We start from the raw sequence: 16,602 nt of genomic DNA, 5'->3' as shown, positions 1-16,602 counted from the left end.
ATTGTGGCTCTGCTCGAATACGATCGGGGTAAAAAATCGAAAAGTGCCTGGCATATTCTGGAAAACGCCAGATATGCTTCTGATTGCCTGCTATGATGAGTGTGATACGAAGCTGGAATGAATGCACCGTCATGGAGGGCAACTACGGCAAAGGAAGAGATATCTCAGCCGCTCAGGAAACATTTGCGTCCACAGGTTTGAACTCAAATTGATGAGGAAAACTACCCTTGGTACTGTAAAATGGCAATCGGATTAAATCACTTTTACCTACTAAAATGTATGCGCTTAATATTCACTTAGACCGAGCAACACAATACTACAGATAAGTGACAACATGAAGTCATGACCGCCAAATTAATAGCTTGCAGAAAAAAAAAGACTAATATCAGCAAGGATGGATCATCGAAGCTGGCGCAGGATCACAGAGTTGTTTTCAAAAACTGAACATTGAAGTAGATCATATCACGGCTAGGAAAAGCCCAATCTGGTACACATCTTGATTGAATCCATCATCAGGCATTTGAAAGAACTGCACCCATAAAACAAAAACAAGGCTCTGAATAACTGGCATAAAAGAGCTGATCTCTTCGAAACTTTGAGTATTGCAAGTGATCAGACGATAGCTATGTAAGCTGGAGATTCAACATGTAGCGGCACAGTTATACGGAACTAGAAAGATTGATGTGCGTTTGTAGGATCACCAGAAGGATCTGGATATATAAGCCTCTAAATTCTGATCTTCCTCTGTTGACAGCCCAGATGCCGTGCTCTTAGCAGCTTTGATTGTATCCTTCCCGGACTCAACAGTGGATCGAGCAAACCCTTCTGGACAACCAGAACGAAGTAGGCCTACGCAGGAAGAGACGAGGCAGAGAGGTCCCAGGAGTCGACTTGTTCGAGTACTTGGTCACTTATCTGGTTCATGACGAGCAGTGATTCAACAAGACGATGTATGCATCTCCTCCAATGGTTGCGAAGAATGGATCCTGAGGCTTCCCTCTGAATGGCCCACTTGATGGTCAGATTACTTGTCGATTGCATTGACACAATAACAATTAACAAGAGTGCTGATTAGATGCTATCTGAAATTTGGGGAGGGCTCATGCTGGATACAGGTAACGTAGTAAAATGTTGTGCAGCAAGTTTGGGCGCAGGTATATTCCAGGGGTTTCCAATGCTTTGGTGGTCCACAATGGCCTCATGTACTAGTCACGCACAGATAGATCGCGTGAGCATCACAGCACCTTGTATCTGACGGAGACGGCGTAGCAGCTGAGTGCACGGTTGTCCTCCCGCAGCTCCAGGATGTGCCGCGCTAGCTGCGTCGCCGTGGATTCCACGTAGGCTCGAAGCCGCTGCAGAGCTCCCCGAAGTCGCCATCGACCATCTTATCCTTCTGAGACCTCTCCTCGGGGAGATCGGCGGCGGCGCTCGCCTCCCCATGCAATGAACCTCCTTACAGTGTCATCGACAACTGCACGCGCGGTTCGGCACGCAGAAGCATCTCCAACACACCCTGAAACGCGAGACACGGAGGCGGCGAGGAGAATGGGCGCCGGAGACGGAGGTGATGTTCACCCGGCGGAGCGTGGCGGCGGGGGTCGCCAGTGGTGGCCCATGGCGCGAACGCCGTGGCGGTGCGTGAAGAGGCGCGCGCGAGGTTGGTTGCTGCGGATAAGGCCGCGGCGCGCCACGACCTCTCGTTTGCACGGTCGCCTCCGTGCCGTGTGTTGAAGGCCTAGCGATATAAAGCAACAACTGAGTTGTATTTAGTAGATTCGGGTTTAAATCTTCACGAGAGCGAATTCTCGGGCTGAAATTTTCATGAAAAGTTGATGCATCGATCAACCAACCAATCAATTATACGTATATTAAAGTATTTACCAAATAGTTTTTTGATAAGATTCACGTTAGACCTTATTCGGTTTGAAAGGTATTAGAGAGGGTTGGAGGGGATTGGGATGGATTAAATCCCCTGCAAGTCAATCCCTCTCAATCCCCACCAATCCCCCTCAATCCCCTTAGGAAAGGAATTAACTGAGCAAGATCTTCTTTGCAACACTAAGGCTTCATTTGACAGCACAGGGTTAATTAATCCTGGGAAGAACTGATCCCACAGGGATATTATTGGATTTTGGAATCCTCTCCACCGCAGGGCAGTGCTTCCCCCTCTCCCCCGCTGCTGTTTGGGGTCCTGACGCGAGGGGGCAGCCTAGCAGGAGGGTTTTTGCCCTGTCCAGCTGTGTGTGCGCCTCCGGCTGCCTGTGTCTTCTTGCACGCTTCTTTTTTTTAAAAAAAAAGTGCTAACCCAGAATACATGGCATGCAGTAGTAGTCCTAAGGTACTAAGGTAACAACATCTCTTTTCTAAAAAATACCTCCAAAAATACCTCCAAAAATACCTAAAAATTAGGGGGAAAATCAGAAAATAAAAAATAGCAACTTGATAAATAAAATCCGTAACATGCCTACAAGGTCAACAAGCAACATCAATCACCAAATTACATTCGCATCCAGCTGGACTAAATGAACAGATGCTCTTTGCATGTTTTAAGCATCTACTTAATTAACTACAATGCTTTCAACTCAACTGTGGCCACATAATCTAATTATTGTATAAGAGATTTAGCTAGTAAAATAAGCCAAGGACTTTCCCTCCAACATGCTTTCTCCTATTCATATTCTTCCACCATTCACTGTTCACTGATTCTGAAAAAAATAAACAACAGTCAGCATTGAAAAGTTGTAAACAATAAACAATTTTAGTCTGATCTCCTAAAATTGTACAGTATGAATTTATCATGATTTGGTAAGCATTTTATATTTCACAAGCTTCCTAAGTTGTCTGCTTAATCTAGTTTGGCTTGTGCCCAAATCACACATAAGACGGTAACAGAAATGGTAAATGGACTAGACAACATCCTACTAACCATGCCTATTTTCTCCACGCACTAGTATGAAGCCAACAAACTTGTGCAGCAACAAAGTTGACACTTGACTTCACCCCTAGATTTCGTGGACTCAAGTACCAACCCCAACTTGTCATGAAAAACTGCTACGTCGTGCAGGTCGGCTGGCTGGAATGTGAAACTGTGACTAGAAACTAGGAAGGCCAGTCGGTTGGAATGTGAAACTAGCAGGACTAGACATGGAAAGAACTGATGCTCGTAAAACAGTAAGCAATCATCCAATATAGTATTATTTGTAAGCCAAGTAACACAACTTAAAAATTACTATGCATGCATACTACTGGTTTACAGAAAGCAGGTAGCAGACACAACCATGCTAGAACTCAAATCAAAGATCTGGCACAACTAGGCAATAGGAGAAGTGGCAACTTACAGTAATATATAATGGCCACACTCCTATAAATTTGTTGATGAAAGACCAGATTAACTTATCAGACTCAAATAGCCTAATCCAACAAACACACCTGAGCAAAGGGAAAGGGAGCATACCTGAGCAATCTTTTTCTTCAACCAAATCAGCCGGACATTTGGGTTTTTTGTGCCCACTAATATTTTTCTGTTTGTTTCACTTTGGAAAACTTCATTTGCATCAGCTTTTTGTTCATCCGATAGCCCTTCCATGGCATCCACAATGTCAATACATTTCTCAATTGAGTAGTCTTCTTCACGTCTTCTCTTCTCTTCTAACTTTTCTAGAGTTTTTCCAATTTGATCCTTTCTAAAGTCAATGTAATCCCCAAGTTTTGCAGCCATCTGACTTTGTTTGCGTTTCTTTCCACCGGTAACATCTTGGTCCTCTGAATTACGACTAGCTGGAGCAGATTGAACTTCTATGCTTTCTACACCACCAAGTCCAAAACTGAGTAGATTTCTATCGATAGATGCCATGCTATGATTGCTTTGCTCTGAGATACTTGTCTGGGGGGTGGGTTCAGTTGGCAGCTCACTGTTATGGGGAGTGGGTTCAGTTCTTTGCGGTGGTGGCTGAATTGATGTAAAATTTAAATCCCCTGTGGCCACACTTCCTATTAAACAAATAATCAAGGTAACAATATCAACATCTTAGCATCTACAATAGCGAGAGTTCAAACTAGGAACATAATCTACAATGAAGTGACTCTCTAAAGCACCATCCACACCATAGCACTAAAACAAGAACAGAGGCAATGAACAACAAGATGAAAGCATTACCTTCATACAATAATTCCAAGCTGTTAAATAAAGGAAATGGCTTCTTACGGAACTTGGCAACTTTGTGGTTATCCTATTGAAGTACAACAAAAAAATATGATTAGATGGTTTGTATAAATGTTAGCTGTTATATAAAGGGTTGTTATATAAAGTTGATTCTCCATTCAAGAGACCTAACCTTAATCAACTTTTCCCATCCTTTTGGTTCTGCAATGATCATACCCAAAGTGTCATTCCAGCCAACACCACTTTTCCTCGCTTCTTTTATTATCTTATAGTTTCCTTTTAGCTCTTTCTCCTTTTCTTGCACTTGTTGCTTCGTGAAATGTGTCGTTGGAAACATATCATTGAATTTGTTTGTGATATTCCTCCAACCTTCAGCAGTCCACCCATTTTGTCCCTTAAACATTGGGACGTTGGCAAGCTCTTTCAGAATATCCACAAGTCCCTTCTCATACGTGTAGCTCCACGTAGCTCTTTCCGTTGACATGGCTGCAAGAAATAAACAAGATTAGATAAAGGTTGTCATAAAAATAATACAGAAATAAGCAATGAAGTAAAAAAAAACAATACAAGCTGTCATGAAAACATTTATGCTTCACCTAATTATTACGGGCAGCCCACATCTGAAGAGCAATTTAGTCTCGTAGGGTGCTTCCTTCATTTGATTGCAATTCATTTGGATAGTTGTTATCCCCCTCTGGCAACTCAACATAATCAGATGGGTTGATATTATTTGGTTGGTGATCTAGCCACCCTTCATCCCCATTTAGCTTTCTAATGAGATTATGAAATACTGCAGCTGCCGCTGGAATTTTAATTTGATTCTCTATTGGATGAAATGTCCCAACTTTCAGGATTGGAAACCGCTTTTTTAGCACACCAAAGGCCCTTTCAATATGATTGCGTAGCTGTGCATGCCGGTGGTTGAACAATTCTTTATAATTTGCATACTGATTTCCATGTCTCCTAAACTCACTCAGATGATATCTAACTCCTCGGTATGGAGCAATGAATGAGGAAGTATTTGCGTATCCACCATCTACAAGGTAGAACTTCCCCACAGGAACATGAAAACCCTTCGCACGTGCAGACCGTAAGACCCCTGCATCGGATGTAGATCCTTCCCAACCACACGAGATAAAAGTAAAATTTAAATCAAAGTCACATACACACATGACGTTCTGTGACAAGGTTCCCTTCCTATTTCTGTAGGGAGCGGCTCTTTCTTGTGCAATGTTGATAGGAACATGAGTGCCATCAATGGCCCCAATGCAGTTCTGGAAGAAAGGCATAAAGCGAGAGTCTGATGCAATCTTCACATGTGTATGACTCACATTTGGGAGCTTCAAGAATCTATGAGTCAATGCTGGAATTATATCGAAGAACTCTGTTATTTTCCTATGAATTGTCTCACCACTATGTTGGAATTCTTTTTTTAGCCTATCGGTGCTTGCATTATGAGAGAGCATGAACATAAACATTCCTAGCTGCTCCTCAACTCTAACACCACGGGTGTCACGTAATAAGTTCTCCACTCTAAGATAATTTGCTATAACTCTAAATATCTCAGGTTCCATTCTGAACTCCACTTTGCACCAATTTTCGTGGCCTTCCAAGATTTGTATGACCTTTTCAGCACCAGGCAGAGTTGAGGTATGCTCCGACCTTTTCTCCTCATATAAACACTGCTGAAGAGCGGGAACCATAACTAGGAATAGTTCGTCATCCTCTTCTTCCTCCTCTAGCATGAATCTCCTAACTTCATCCTCCCAAGATTCCATTATCTATATGTATATATATGGTAAGGCAAGTAAACTATGTTACTCAAATGCATATGGTCTAGAAAAAAGAGGACAATGCATACTGTCAATATTCTAACGAAATAGTTAATATATACCAACATCAATTTGTTTATGCAGCACTTATAAGTTCGACTATAGCTGAAATACACAAGAATCTATAGATCTCACACAAAAGTGAGTCCAGACCTTATAGCTGAAAATGGCAGTACTGCACCAGTGGCCTTGGGACAAAGAAACTATATAATATAAATCATGCAATAGTTGTGACAAATTAAAGAACTATATACTAGCAAAATTTAGTCAAACTTTCCTAACTAATGTTAATTGTTGGGGTATGTAAGTAGTGCAGAAATGGGGCTGAACCAACAAAACACCAACAACTGGATAGATCGAGCATGCATTCAGCATTGTTGAAGGGACCAACAGTAAAATCAAGAACGGGGCACACTTCAATCCTGGAAGCTAGAACTAAAAAGGAAGTGCAACTCGATCAGATCCAATAAATTCGATCACAAGGAAGAACAAACGATCACAATGAACAAGATGATGGAGGAAAATTCTAGATGATGGAATAAATACATGTACAATGCACCATAAATCAGTTTAGACATTGATTGTTTCCTTCCATTGAACTCCATAAATCATTTTTTTTCGATAAAGGAAGTTTTTATTAAATTTCAAGGGCATTACATCATTAAACTCCATAAAGCTTATGCTAGACATTCTGTAGCTTTTGGTCGAGTGAAATAATAGCTGAAACAACTTTATGCATTTTGTGATTATTAGATTATTATGAGTTGCGTGCGAGAGCTTCTTCACTCCAGGCATGCACAAAGCTTAAAGCTAGTTAACTTTTGACCTTGTACCTAGAAAAGGGCCGCATCAAAAGGATAATAAGAGCTGACAGTTTGGTTACATTCAGAAGCAATGCCCATGACCTGTAACACTTTTACTCTAACGGTCTAACCTTATAAAAGCAACCTGGCAACATGTACTCTTTCTACTGACCAAAATTACAGATTTTGTATCGGCATTGCCTTCTGAATGTAAAAGGGAAATCCCATTGGGTGTTGTCGACAATGGTGGCAAAACTACAGATGAATATTGTTCACCTTATGTTATGTACTCATGTGGTGTGTACTTCATAAGAACTCATGCAAAATAAAAAAAAATAATTATACTCTTGGTCCCCCTACTACATAATTATACAAATTATACTCAAATGCAATGTGGATGATATCAACAGAAGCTTTAAGAGCTAGTTAACTTTTGACCTTGTACCTAGAAAAGGGCCGCATCAAAAGGATAATAAGAGCTGACAGTTTGGTTACATTCAGAAGCAATGCCCATGACCCTGTAACACTATTTAAGGCTTCACCATCACATAGGATAATAAGATCTGGCTTTGACTTCATATTGCAAGAACAAGTAGGACTGAAGATCTGGGTTCCAAGCCCCGACCTGACAGACAGACAGTACTGCAATCTCGAACATTCTCCAAATTTACACCTTAAAAAATTGGATTGCCAATGTTATCTACCTTTTTGTTAAAAAAATACTATGCACCCAAATCCACGGCTTCTCGGTAATGTTACAAATGACAACAGTATCCAAGCCCCGAGGTCTCTGAGCTTTCTCCCAAAATGTTCGAACGGCAATAAACCAAGAACTACAAAACAACATGCTGATGAGAAAGCAGAACCTGAAAGCTACATACCACGATCGAAGTCACTGATGGAATTGCTAGCTCGCGCTTCCAAAGATTAATAAAGAAAATGGCAGCCAAACATTAACAGTTCAGCTCCAAAATTTGCGCACAGCAATTGAATTAACATACACCCCCCCTTAAGGACCAATCAGAACACAAATGGAACTAATTGACCAGGAAGCGATTGATCTGGTGCCGAGCTGGCACCCAGATCTTATTATCCGCATCAAAGCGATTGATCTGGTGCCGAGCTGCAACCCAGATCTTCAGTCCTACTTGTTCTTGCAATATGAAGTCAAAGCAATCTATGTACAGATCTTGGAATTAGAACAGGAAGACTCACCAGAGGATGAGGCAAGGTAGCACGGAGTCACGGAGCAGTCACGGAGCCACGGAGCAGTCACGGAGCCACGAAGCAATCACCGGAGGTGGGGGCAGTCACGGAGCAGATCTCCAGCGAAGATCGAGCCGGCGTGGGGATGGGGAGACGACGGGGAGGCGACGACGAGCCGCACGGGCGACGCCACGACGGGGAGGTGCAGGAACAGGGGAGCCGCACGGACGCCGCTCGCAGGTCGCCAGCGGCACGGGGGGCGGCGGCGCGATGCGGTCGTCAGCGGCACGGGGGGGCACGGCGGCGGCGGCGGCGGGCGAGCACAGGCAGGGATGGGGATGCGGACGCGGAGGGGGGGGGGGGCGCCTGGATGCCCGACGCGGAGGGGGTTGCGCCGCCAGGAGCCTCGAGGTGAGGACGGCTCGCCCCGGGGAAAACTCGCGGATGTGGTCTGGCCTCCCCGTCCGATGAGCTCCCAAATGAGGAGGCGATTCGGCCCGTGGTGAAATGCCCGCGTGGGCTTCTGACCCAGGGAAAATAGCGGGATCCCCTCGGGGTTCTGAGTTCCCAAAGGAGCCCTAAGTTACTGCTTTTGCAGGAAAGTGAAGTGTTGGTCCTCAGTACCCACCGTAATGAGCGACGCGCTGCCCCATGTGTTCAAATCAAAACAGATCTCCCTGCATGCTCATATGAATCATGACGAGCCTCTCTCCAAGGATGCAAATCTTCGACTCTTTTCTTTTTTTTTTTCTTCGTGAACTGTCCTCTTCTTCACAAGCTCACTCATGTACTAGAACTACAGCATTCCCGCAAGTCTAAGAAAAACCCCAAGGATGCCGCGCGCCTAGCTACTGAATCGTGTTCGCCCGTGGCTGATCTGGTCAGAGCACCGCTGCTTTCGCGCCACTACGACGGCTCCTGTGACCATTGGGTCCCGAGCCTAGCCGTGTGTGCCGCCGGTGGGGCCCTTTGGTCACGCACACGTGCTAGCTTGCATTCATCCGTGCTTACCCGTGAGATAGCTGTGCATTGTGGCTGGGACGCGTGATGTCAGCTAATAAATAATACTGTATACGGAACCTAGTATGTAGCGTTGGGACTATCGTGTCGTGCCAAAGTGATTGGACTGCTGAGTGTACAGAAGGGCCGTGCCGTGAGACACGCGTTTTACATGCCAGATTGCTCATCAAGCTGAATATTCTCCTCATAATACTATACACCACCTAAAGGTCTCGTTCGGTCGTGCATTGGTTAGCAGAAATTGTCATTGAATCATACAACAATAATGGCCTGAGTCAGCGCGAGGGGTGATGCACTGATGCGACTGCGCAACCTTCGGCCGGGTTCAAGTACTCTGTTCCCATCAGCTTATAAGCCGGCTGAAAAGCTGAAACGGCTGATTTATTGTGAGAGAAAAATACTGTTTGGTGGCTGATAAGCCGGCTGAATAAGTTGAAGCGAACAGACCCAAGATCCATCTGATAATGGTGGCGGCCATCGGCGCTTGCAGAGTTGCATGTCAGGTCTAAGGGGCTTCGGCTTCGGTAATGTAGCGTATCGTGGTACGTGCTAGGCTGAAGTCGGGTACGGATGGATTCGGATCGGATACGCATGGAATCGAATTTGGATAGCACTATTTACTATGTTTTAATTCGAATTCGAATACGAATACAAAACGAATAGTTCAAAATAAGGATTCACATTCGAATACTTGCTCGACTTGTAACATAGCTTTATAATAAGTATCAATTTTGCTTTATGGATGATTTTATAATTGATAGTAAATTATGAGCATAGTACATAATAAATATCTTATTGAAAATAACATATTTATTAATAAAATAATGAAATATATCTAAATAAATATAAAAAGTATTTTCATAACTATATATATCATTTAATAATAAAAATAAGTTCATCAATACATTTAAATATGATTTATTTATTTAATAAATAATATATTGTATTTAAAATTAGTATGATTAGTCATATTAAAATTAATTAAACTTTATCATTATATATCACTAATAATATTAGGTTAACATAATTAGTCATTTAACATAGATAATTTTTTTAGTAGTTTAAATGGTGTAAATAATTATTTTATTAGCCATATTAAAATTAACATCATTTGTAATTAGTATATAGTAATATAAATCAGTTTAGATGGCTTCATTGGTAGTTTATTCTTTGCAGATACGAATAATGTCGGATATTTCATATTTTTGTCGAATACGAATCTGGAACCGGATAGAGAAAAATACTGAAAATCGAATACGGATACATCCATTTGACAATCTCATTAATCCCATTAAAAACGAATACAAATATTTATATTGGTATTTTTAGCGGATACAAATTCAGATAATTCGGATATCCAGACATCCATATCCATCCCTAAAGTTGGGTAAGCTACCTTTTTCAGCTTCACCGGCTTCCCCTCTTTCCACCTTTTTTCGGCTTCACCGGCTTCCCCTCTTTCTAGTTCATTTTTTATCTCGATTTGCATACCGGCTTCACACTACAGTTCCCAACAGTACTAAATAGTACCAAAACACTGTACCACGAAGCTGAAGTCGGGGAAGGCAAAGCCTTGCCAAAGGGACCCTTAGCATCCAGGCGGCCTGCAGAGAACAGCACGCAGCAGCACGAGGAGAAAGCTTGCATAAGGGTAATCCCAACCCATAGTGTCTATAGGTAGTGTCAATATTGCCACGTAAGCAAGACATCACTTTAGAAATGATACTCTACAACCTATGATTTCTTGGTGTGGGTCCTTACTAAATTCATCATCTCTCCTCTCAACCAATTACATTTGCTCTTATCAATTATGACACCATCTTCTCTCCCAATGCAAAATTTCACAATGTCTAGTGCATAGGTCTCTCGTGTCAACACTGAGTCTTGCATGAGACATAGTGTCTTGCTCTCCTTATTCTCTCTTTTATTTAATACAGTGCCACATAAGCTAAATGTCATAAGTAGTAATACAGCTAGGGGATGTCTGGATCTTTAGTCCGGACTAAAATTCATGTCATATCGAATATTCGGAGACTAATAAGGAGGACTAAATATGAGCTAATTATAAAACTAATTACACAGATGGAGGCTAATTCATGAGACGAATCTATTAAGCCTAATTAATCAATCATTAGCACATGTTTACTGTAGCATCACATTGTCAAATCATGGACTAATTAGGCTTAATAGATTCGTCTCGCAAATTAGCCTCCATATGTGTAATTGGTTTTGTAATTAGCCTATATTTAATACTCCTAATTAGTATCTAAACATTCAATGTGACAGGAACTTTAGGAGGCACTAAATAACCAAACGGGGCCTTGGGCCCTGTTTGGATATAGGGTGCTAAACTTTAGCATCCCACTTTTAGCACCTTTTTAGCACTTAGGTATCCAAACAGGTGTGCTAAAAGTGGTGTGCTAAAGTTTAGCACCCCACTTTTCTTTGGGATGCTAAAGGGTGCTAATATGCTAAAAGTGGTCCCCCTCTCTACCTTTTCCCACCGTTGCCCCCCCTCTCTCCTCCTCGCCGCAACACCCGTCTCCTCCCCGCTGCAACACCCGCCGCCGTCCTCCTCCGCTCGGCCCTGCCGCCTCCGCCGGCATTACCTCTTTCGCCTGGCCCCGCCTCCTACGCCCGGCCATGCCTCCTCCGCCGGCAGACCCCGCCGCTAAGGCCAAATGCCGCACTGGTGTGGGCCGCAGGGCGCTCGAGGCGCTGGAGCTGGACACCTTCGCTGCCAGGGGCTTGGAGACGGACGATTGCGGCGAGGCGGCGACGCAGGCCGCACGACGAGCAACTCATCGTCGGGCAGGCTTGACGCCGAGAAGATGTGGATGGAGATGTACCGGGTGGGGCACTAGGGGTTCGGCCGCCTGTCCATCTCCATGAACCCGCCCCCGCCCGTGAGGCCCGGCTGAGCGGCCGCAGCCCGCAGCGCCGACGGTGGCGATGGCAGGAGGAAGGACGCGGACCTGCCGTGCGAGTCGTCACTGGCATTGGAATCGAACGGGGAAGGGAAGTGTAGGAGGGGTAAAAGACATGAGGAAAAAGATGGGGTCTAGTTATCTTTTATACTAAAGGTGCTAATTTAGCACCCATCCAAACAGCTCTAAGTGTTAAACTTTAGCACTCCATTTAAGGGTGCTAAAGTTTAACACTCCATCTAAGGGTGCTAAAATTTAGGCCCTGTTTGGGAAGGGGGTGTTAAAGTTTAACACCCTCAAATGGAGTGTTAAACTTTAGCATCTTGAGGTGTTTGGATAGTTTGTTAAACTTTAACACGTTACATGAGAAATGACAATATTGCCCTTCCTTCCTCTTGCACACTACCCTTTCCCGTGCTGTTCCTCATCTCCTCGCTCATCTCGACTGTGGGGCTCCCTATCAAGCCGCCCGCGGAGGGGCTGACGGTGGTAATCCAGTTGCTTGACGAGCGGCCGCACGCCCCCTGCCGCGGCGATGCGGACCCGGTTATCCGGGTTGTGCTTGGCCAGCAGACGGAGGTGCAAGGCCGCGCGCCGGAGCGAGTCCAGTGACGGCGACGACGACTCCAGCTCGGCCACGAGCGACGAGATGGCGTCCTCCGACGCCTCCGCCGCGCACGACAACAGCAAGCGGTGGATGCCTGCGGCGGCGGCGAGCGTGAAGGAGAGGTCGTCGCTGCCGCACTCGCTGAAGGGCTCGGAGCAGGAGGAGTCACCACTGTCGATGTAGCAGCTCGTGCTCCACCGCCGTGGGGAGGTGGATGCGTCCGACTCCATCCCGGTTGTTAGCTTCGTGTCGCGCGGCTCGGCACCCGCCGCCAAGCCGCCCTCCGCGCCCACGCCTACTCCCGCCGAAGACGCCTCCCGCACTCGCTGCCGAGGAGGGGGGATCCATGGCGGCGCGGCGGAGGAGGGGGGAGGGCGGTGCGGCGGAGGATGGGGGGAGGGTGGCGCGGCGGATCCGGCCAGGAGGAGGGGCGGCGCGGTGGATCCGGCCAGGCGGAGAGGATGAGTAGGAGGAGGAGGCCGGCGTTGGTGGTGGGGAGGAGAGAGAGGAGAGGAGAGAGAGGGGGTAACTTGGAAAAAAAGTGGACTAGGGAACTATTTTTAATACCTTTAGCAAGTTTTAACACCCCCTCCATGTGTTTATGAAAAATGGAACGTTAAACTTTAACACTTCACTTTTAACACAAGTGTTTGGATAGGAAAGTATTAAAAAATGTTAAAAGGATGTTAAACTTTAACATCCCTTCAGCACTGTACTAAAATTACGGAAACTTTGGTTAGCAACCCCGACCGATCGACGACACGAGCTGTCGAGACGCTGTCGACTCTGCGTAGCATATGGGTCCGGGTCCGGCGACATGGTAGCCCAATTGCACATGCCCATCCTGCCATCCATGTCAGAGGATGAAGACGCATTTGGACTGGACCAAAAGCTGCGCGGCGGCCACACATTTACTGGCAGCTAGAATGGTAGCTGGTGTCCGGATATCACCACGCCCACGCACGTGGAGCTGTAGAGCCGTAGAGGTAGCTAGTGGAGCTCCCTCTAGTACAGAGCAGCTCACGTACCTTCGGGTGGTGCACAGCTAGCTTACCTAGGACATCGCAATCGTCACCATCCCGAGCTCGTTCGCTTGGCTGCTGCGTTCGGCTTCTGGCTGCTGCGGCAGAGAGCTGCTGCGTGCTGCGGCAGAGAGCCGAGCAGCAGCAGCCAGCTGCAAAGCAGCCAGCCGAACGAGGTTACGTCGTCGGCGAGCGATGGAGAGGAAGACGGTGGTGCTGTACCCGGGCGTCGGCTTCGGCCACCTCGCGCCGATGCTCGAGCTGGCCAAGGCCTTCCTCCTCCACGGCGGGGGCGACGGCGCGCTCGACGTCGCCGTCGCGCTCGTCGAGCCCCCCGTCATGGGGAACGGCTTCGCCGCCGCAGTCGCGCGCGAAGAGGCCGCCAACACCTCCGTCGCCTTCCACGTCCTGCCCCCGCCCGCGCCGGCAGCCGACGGCGAGGCCGAGCAAACCTTGGCCTGGAAGCTCCGCTTCCTCCGCGCCACCAACGCGCCGCTCCGCGACCTCCTCCGCTCGCTGCCGTCCGTCCGGGCGCTCGTGCTCGACATGTTCTGCGCCGACGCGCTCGACGTCGCGGCGGACCTCGGCCTGCCAGCCTACTTCTTCTTCCCCTCGGGCGCGGCCGGGCTCGCCGTCTTCCTCGCCCTACCCGCCAGACGGCGCAGCATGAGCACGAGCTTTAGGGAGCTCGGCGGCTCCACCGTCCTGTCGTTCCCGGGCGCTCCCCCGTTCAAGGTCTCTGAGCTGCCCCAGGAGCTCGCCGACGACGGCGAGGGGTGCCAGGCCACGCTCCGCGTGGCCGCCCGGATGGTCGACGCCCGCGGGATCCTCGTCAACTCTTTCGAGTCGCTGGAGCCGCGCGCGGTGCGCGCGCTCAGGGACGGGCTGTGCGTGCCGGACCGCCCCACACCGCCGGTCTACTGCGTCGGGCCGCTCGTCTCGCCCGGCGGCGGCGACAAGGAGCACCAGTGCCTCCGGTGGCTGGACGCGCAGCCGGACCGCAGCGTCGTGTTTCTCTGCTTCGGGAGCAGGGGCACGTTCCCCAAGAGCCAGCTCGAGGAGATCGCCGTCGGCCTGGAGAAATCCGGGCAGAGGTTTCTCTGGGTCGTACGAAGCCCTCCCGGCGCCGGCGAGGCACTAGACCTCGACGCGCTCCTGCCAGCCGGGTTCCTGGAGCGCACCGAGGGCAGAGGGCTCGTCGTCGGGTCCTGGGCGCCGCAGGTGGACGTGCTGCGCCACCGCGCGGCCGGCGCATTCGTGACGCACTGCGGGTGGAACTCGACGCTGGAGGGCGTCACGGCGGGGCTGCCCCTGCTGTGCTGGCCGCTGTACGCGGAGCAGGAGATGAACAGGGTGCGGATCGTGGAGGACATGAGGCTCGGGGTGGAGATGGCGAGGGGCGACGACGGCGCGGTGAGGGCCGAGGAGGTGGAGGCGAAGGTGAGGTGGTTGATGGAGGACTCCGACGGCGCGCTGGCGCTCAGGGAGCGTGTGGCGGCGGCGAGAGACCGGGCGGCCGAGGCCATCGCTGAAGGGGGGCCGTCGGATGTGGCTTTCGTCGAGTTCCTCAAAGACTTATTGGAGGCTTCGCAAATCCGCAAGACATTGCATCCGTAAAAAAATACACCCATAATAAATACTAAATTCAATTTTCTCTTTAAGATTTGTATATGCTTTATCTTTACAAATTTGTGTTTTTCTACTAAATTGAAAATTGCTAGCAGCACTATCTCATTCTGATTGCAAATGATGGTTCATTTTTCCTTAGTCAACTTAGGTTGACCACACCTCCCGTGCAATTTCTGGATGTTTCAGGGACATATTCCACATGCTCGCTATAGTTAACGGGTTGAAATAATTTTTTAAAGAAAAACAACTGAGGAGCATCCTACATGCGTGGTGGGTCGCCAAAGTGTTGAGCAAAAAGCCAAATGTGAATCCCCGTCGCTGAGGGAGTTACAGTGTCGTCCTCATGGGTAACTCGGCATTGCTGGAGAAATTCGACCCCCATGCTACGTGTTGGTAACCCTCGAACGTCGAGATAAGCTCCGAGCAATAAGCCTCGCATGTTGTAGCCTCGCATCTTCAATGTTGATGTTCCGAGGGTTATATTTGGCAATAGAATTGTAAGGGTATGTTTGGTTTGGAGACGAGATGGGATATGTTGGTCCTGTCCCAGTTTTTTGGGATGGGATCATCCCGACTCGTGTTTGGTTGAGAAGGATGAGTTCGTCCCCATTTTTTTATTTGGTTGGAGGTACTAAAGTAGATGGGACGACCACCGTTTTCAGCTTCTGTTAGCTACCGTCAGCAGGCCCCGCCTGTCATTGTCACGAGTACATCTTCTTCCTCCGTGTAACAGCGGCCTGCCAGGGGAGCTCCGGCCCCGCCCGTTGCCAGCCTCGGACCTGGCCGCGCCGCTTGAGGACATGCCCCGTCGGCATTGTGCCCCGGCCGCGCCGCCTAGGGACCCAGCCGCGCCGGCCTCGTGGCCCGGCCTCGGAGCCCGTCATCCCGCGACCGGCGGGAGCTCGCCGCGCCGCGCGGGGAGGTCGCCACGCCAGCCCATGGCACCAGCCGCGCCGCCTAAGGAGCACACCGCTCGTGGAGCTCTGGCCCTGCCAGTCGCGGGCCTTGGACCCCGGCCGCGCTGCCTGAGGACCTACCCCCGCTGGCCTTGTGCCCCGGCCGCGTCGCTTGGGGACCCAGCTGCGCCGGCCTCGTGCCCCGGCCCCGGAGCTCGTCGTCTCGCGACAAGCGGTGGAGCTCCCGCTCGCCCGGCCGGCGGCACAGCAGCCGCCCAAGCTTGTCACCCGCAATGGAGAGGCACAGCGTCGAAGCGGGATGACCCTATCCACTCGATTTGGAGGGATGGGGTTGTCCCGCATATTAGAGGAATATTCCTCTAAGGGGATGACCCTATCCTATTTGACTCGCATCCAAACACTCCTAAAATTGGGACCGTCCCGTTCCGTCCCGTCCCGTCCCGTCCTTGAAACCAAACACACCCTAACCCTTGA

At 48.4% G+C, this 16,602-nt stretch overlaps 3 protein-coding genes and 1 pseudogene across 3 annotated transcripts; 1 reads left to right on the top strand and 3 right to left on the bottom strand.

Moving 5' to 3' along the window:
• Positions 1-231: 231 nt before the first annotated feature.
• Positions 232-1,456, bottom strand: LOC111255732 (annotated as a pseudogene).
• A 1,949-nt stretch (positions 1,457-3,405) lies between these two features.
• LOC101784989 lies at positions 3,406-4,649 on the bottom strand. Its single transcript, XM_022829698.1, has 4 exons — positions 4,338-4,649; positions 4,160-4,232; positions 3,458-3,993; positions 3,406-3,414 (listed from the first exon to the last, which is right to left on the bottom strand). The coding sequence occupies exons 1-4, from the start codon at positions 4,647-4,649 to the stop codon at positions 3,406-3,408; spliced, it is 930 nt and encodes a 309-aa protein (XP_022685433.1).
• A 489-nt stretch (positions 4,650-5,138) lies between these two features.
• LOC111258441 lies at positions 5,139-5,943 on the bottom strand. Its single transcript, XM_022829697.1, has 2 exons — positions 5,332-5,943; positions 5,139-5,201 (listed from the first exon to the last, which is right to left on the bottom strand). Exons 1-2 carry the CDS (start codon positions 5,941-5,943, stop codon positions 5,139-5,141), a joined length of 675 nt encoding a protein of 224 aa, XP_022685432.1.
• A 7,316-nt stretch (positions 5,944-13,259) lies between these two features.
• LOC101774713 (UDP-glycosyltransferase 88B1) lies at positions 13,260-15,367 on the top strand. Its single transcript, XM_004982934.4, has one exon. The coding sequence runs from the start codon at positions 13,778-13,780 to the stop codon at positions 15,197-15,199; it is 1,422 nt and encodes a 473-aa protein (XP_004982991.1). The 5' UTR covers positions 13,260-13,777; the 3' UTR covers positions 15,200-15,367.
• Positions 15,368-16,602: the final 1,235 nt, after the last annotated feature.

This window comes from Setaria italica, chromosome IX, assembly GCF_000263155.2.
Source record: "Setaria italica strain Yugu1 chromosome IX, Setaria_italica_v2.0, whole genome shotgun sequence".
NCBI lineage: Eukaryota > Viridiplantae > Streptophyta > Magnoliopsida > Poales > Poaceae > Setaria > Setaria italica.
The sequence above is the reverse complement of the archived record's forward strand: the minus strand, read 5'-3'. Positions and strand labels throughout refer to the sequence as shown.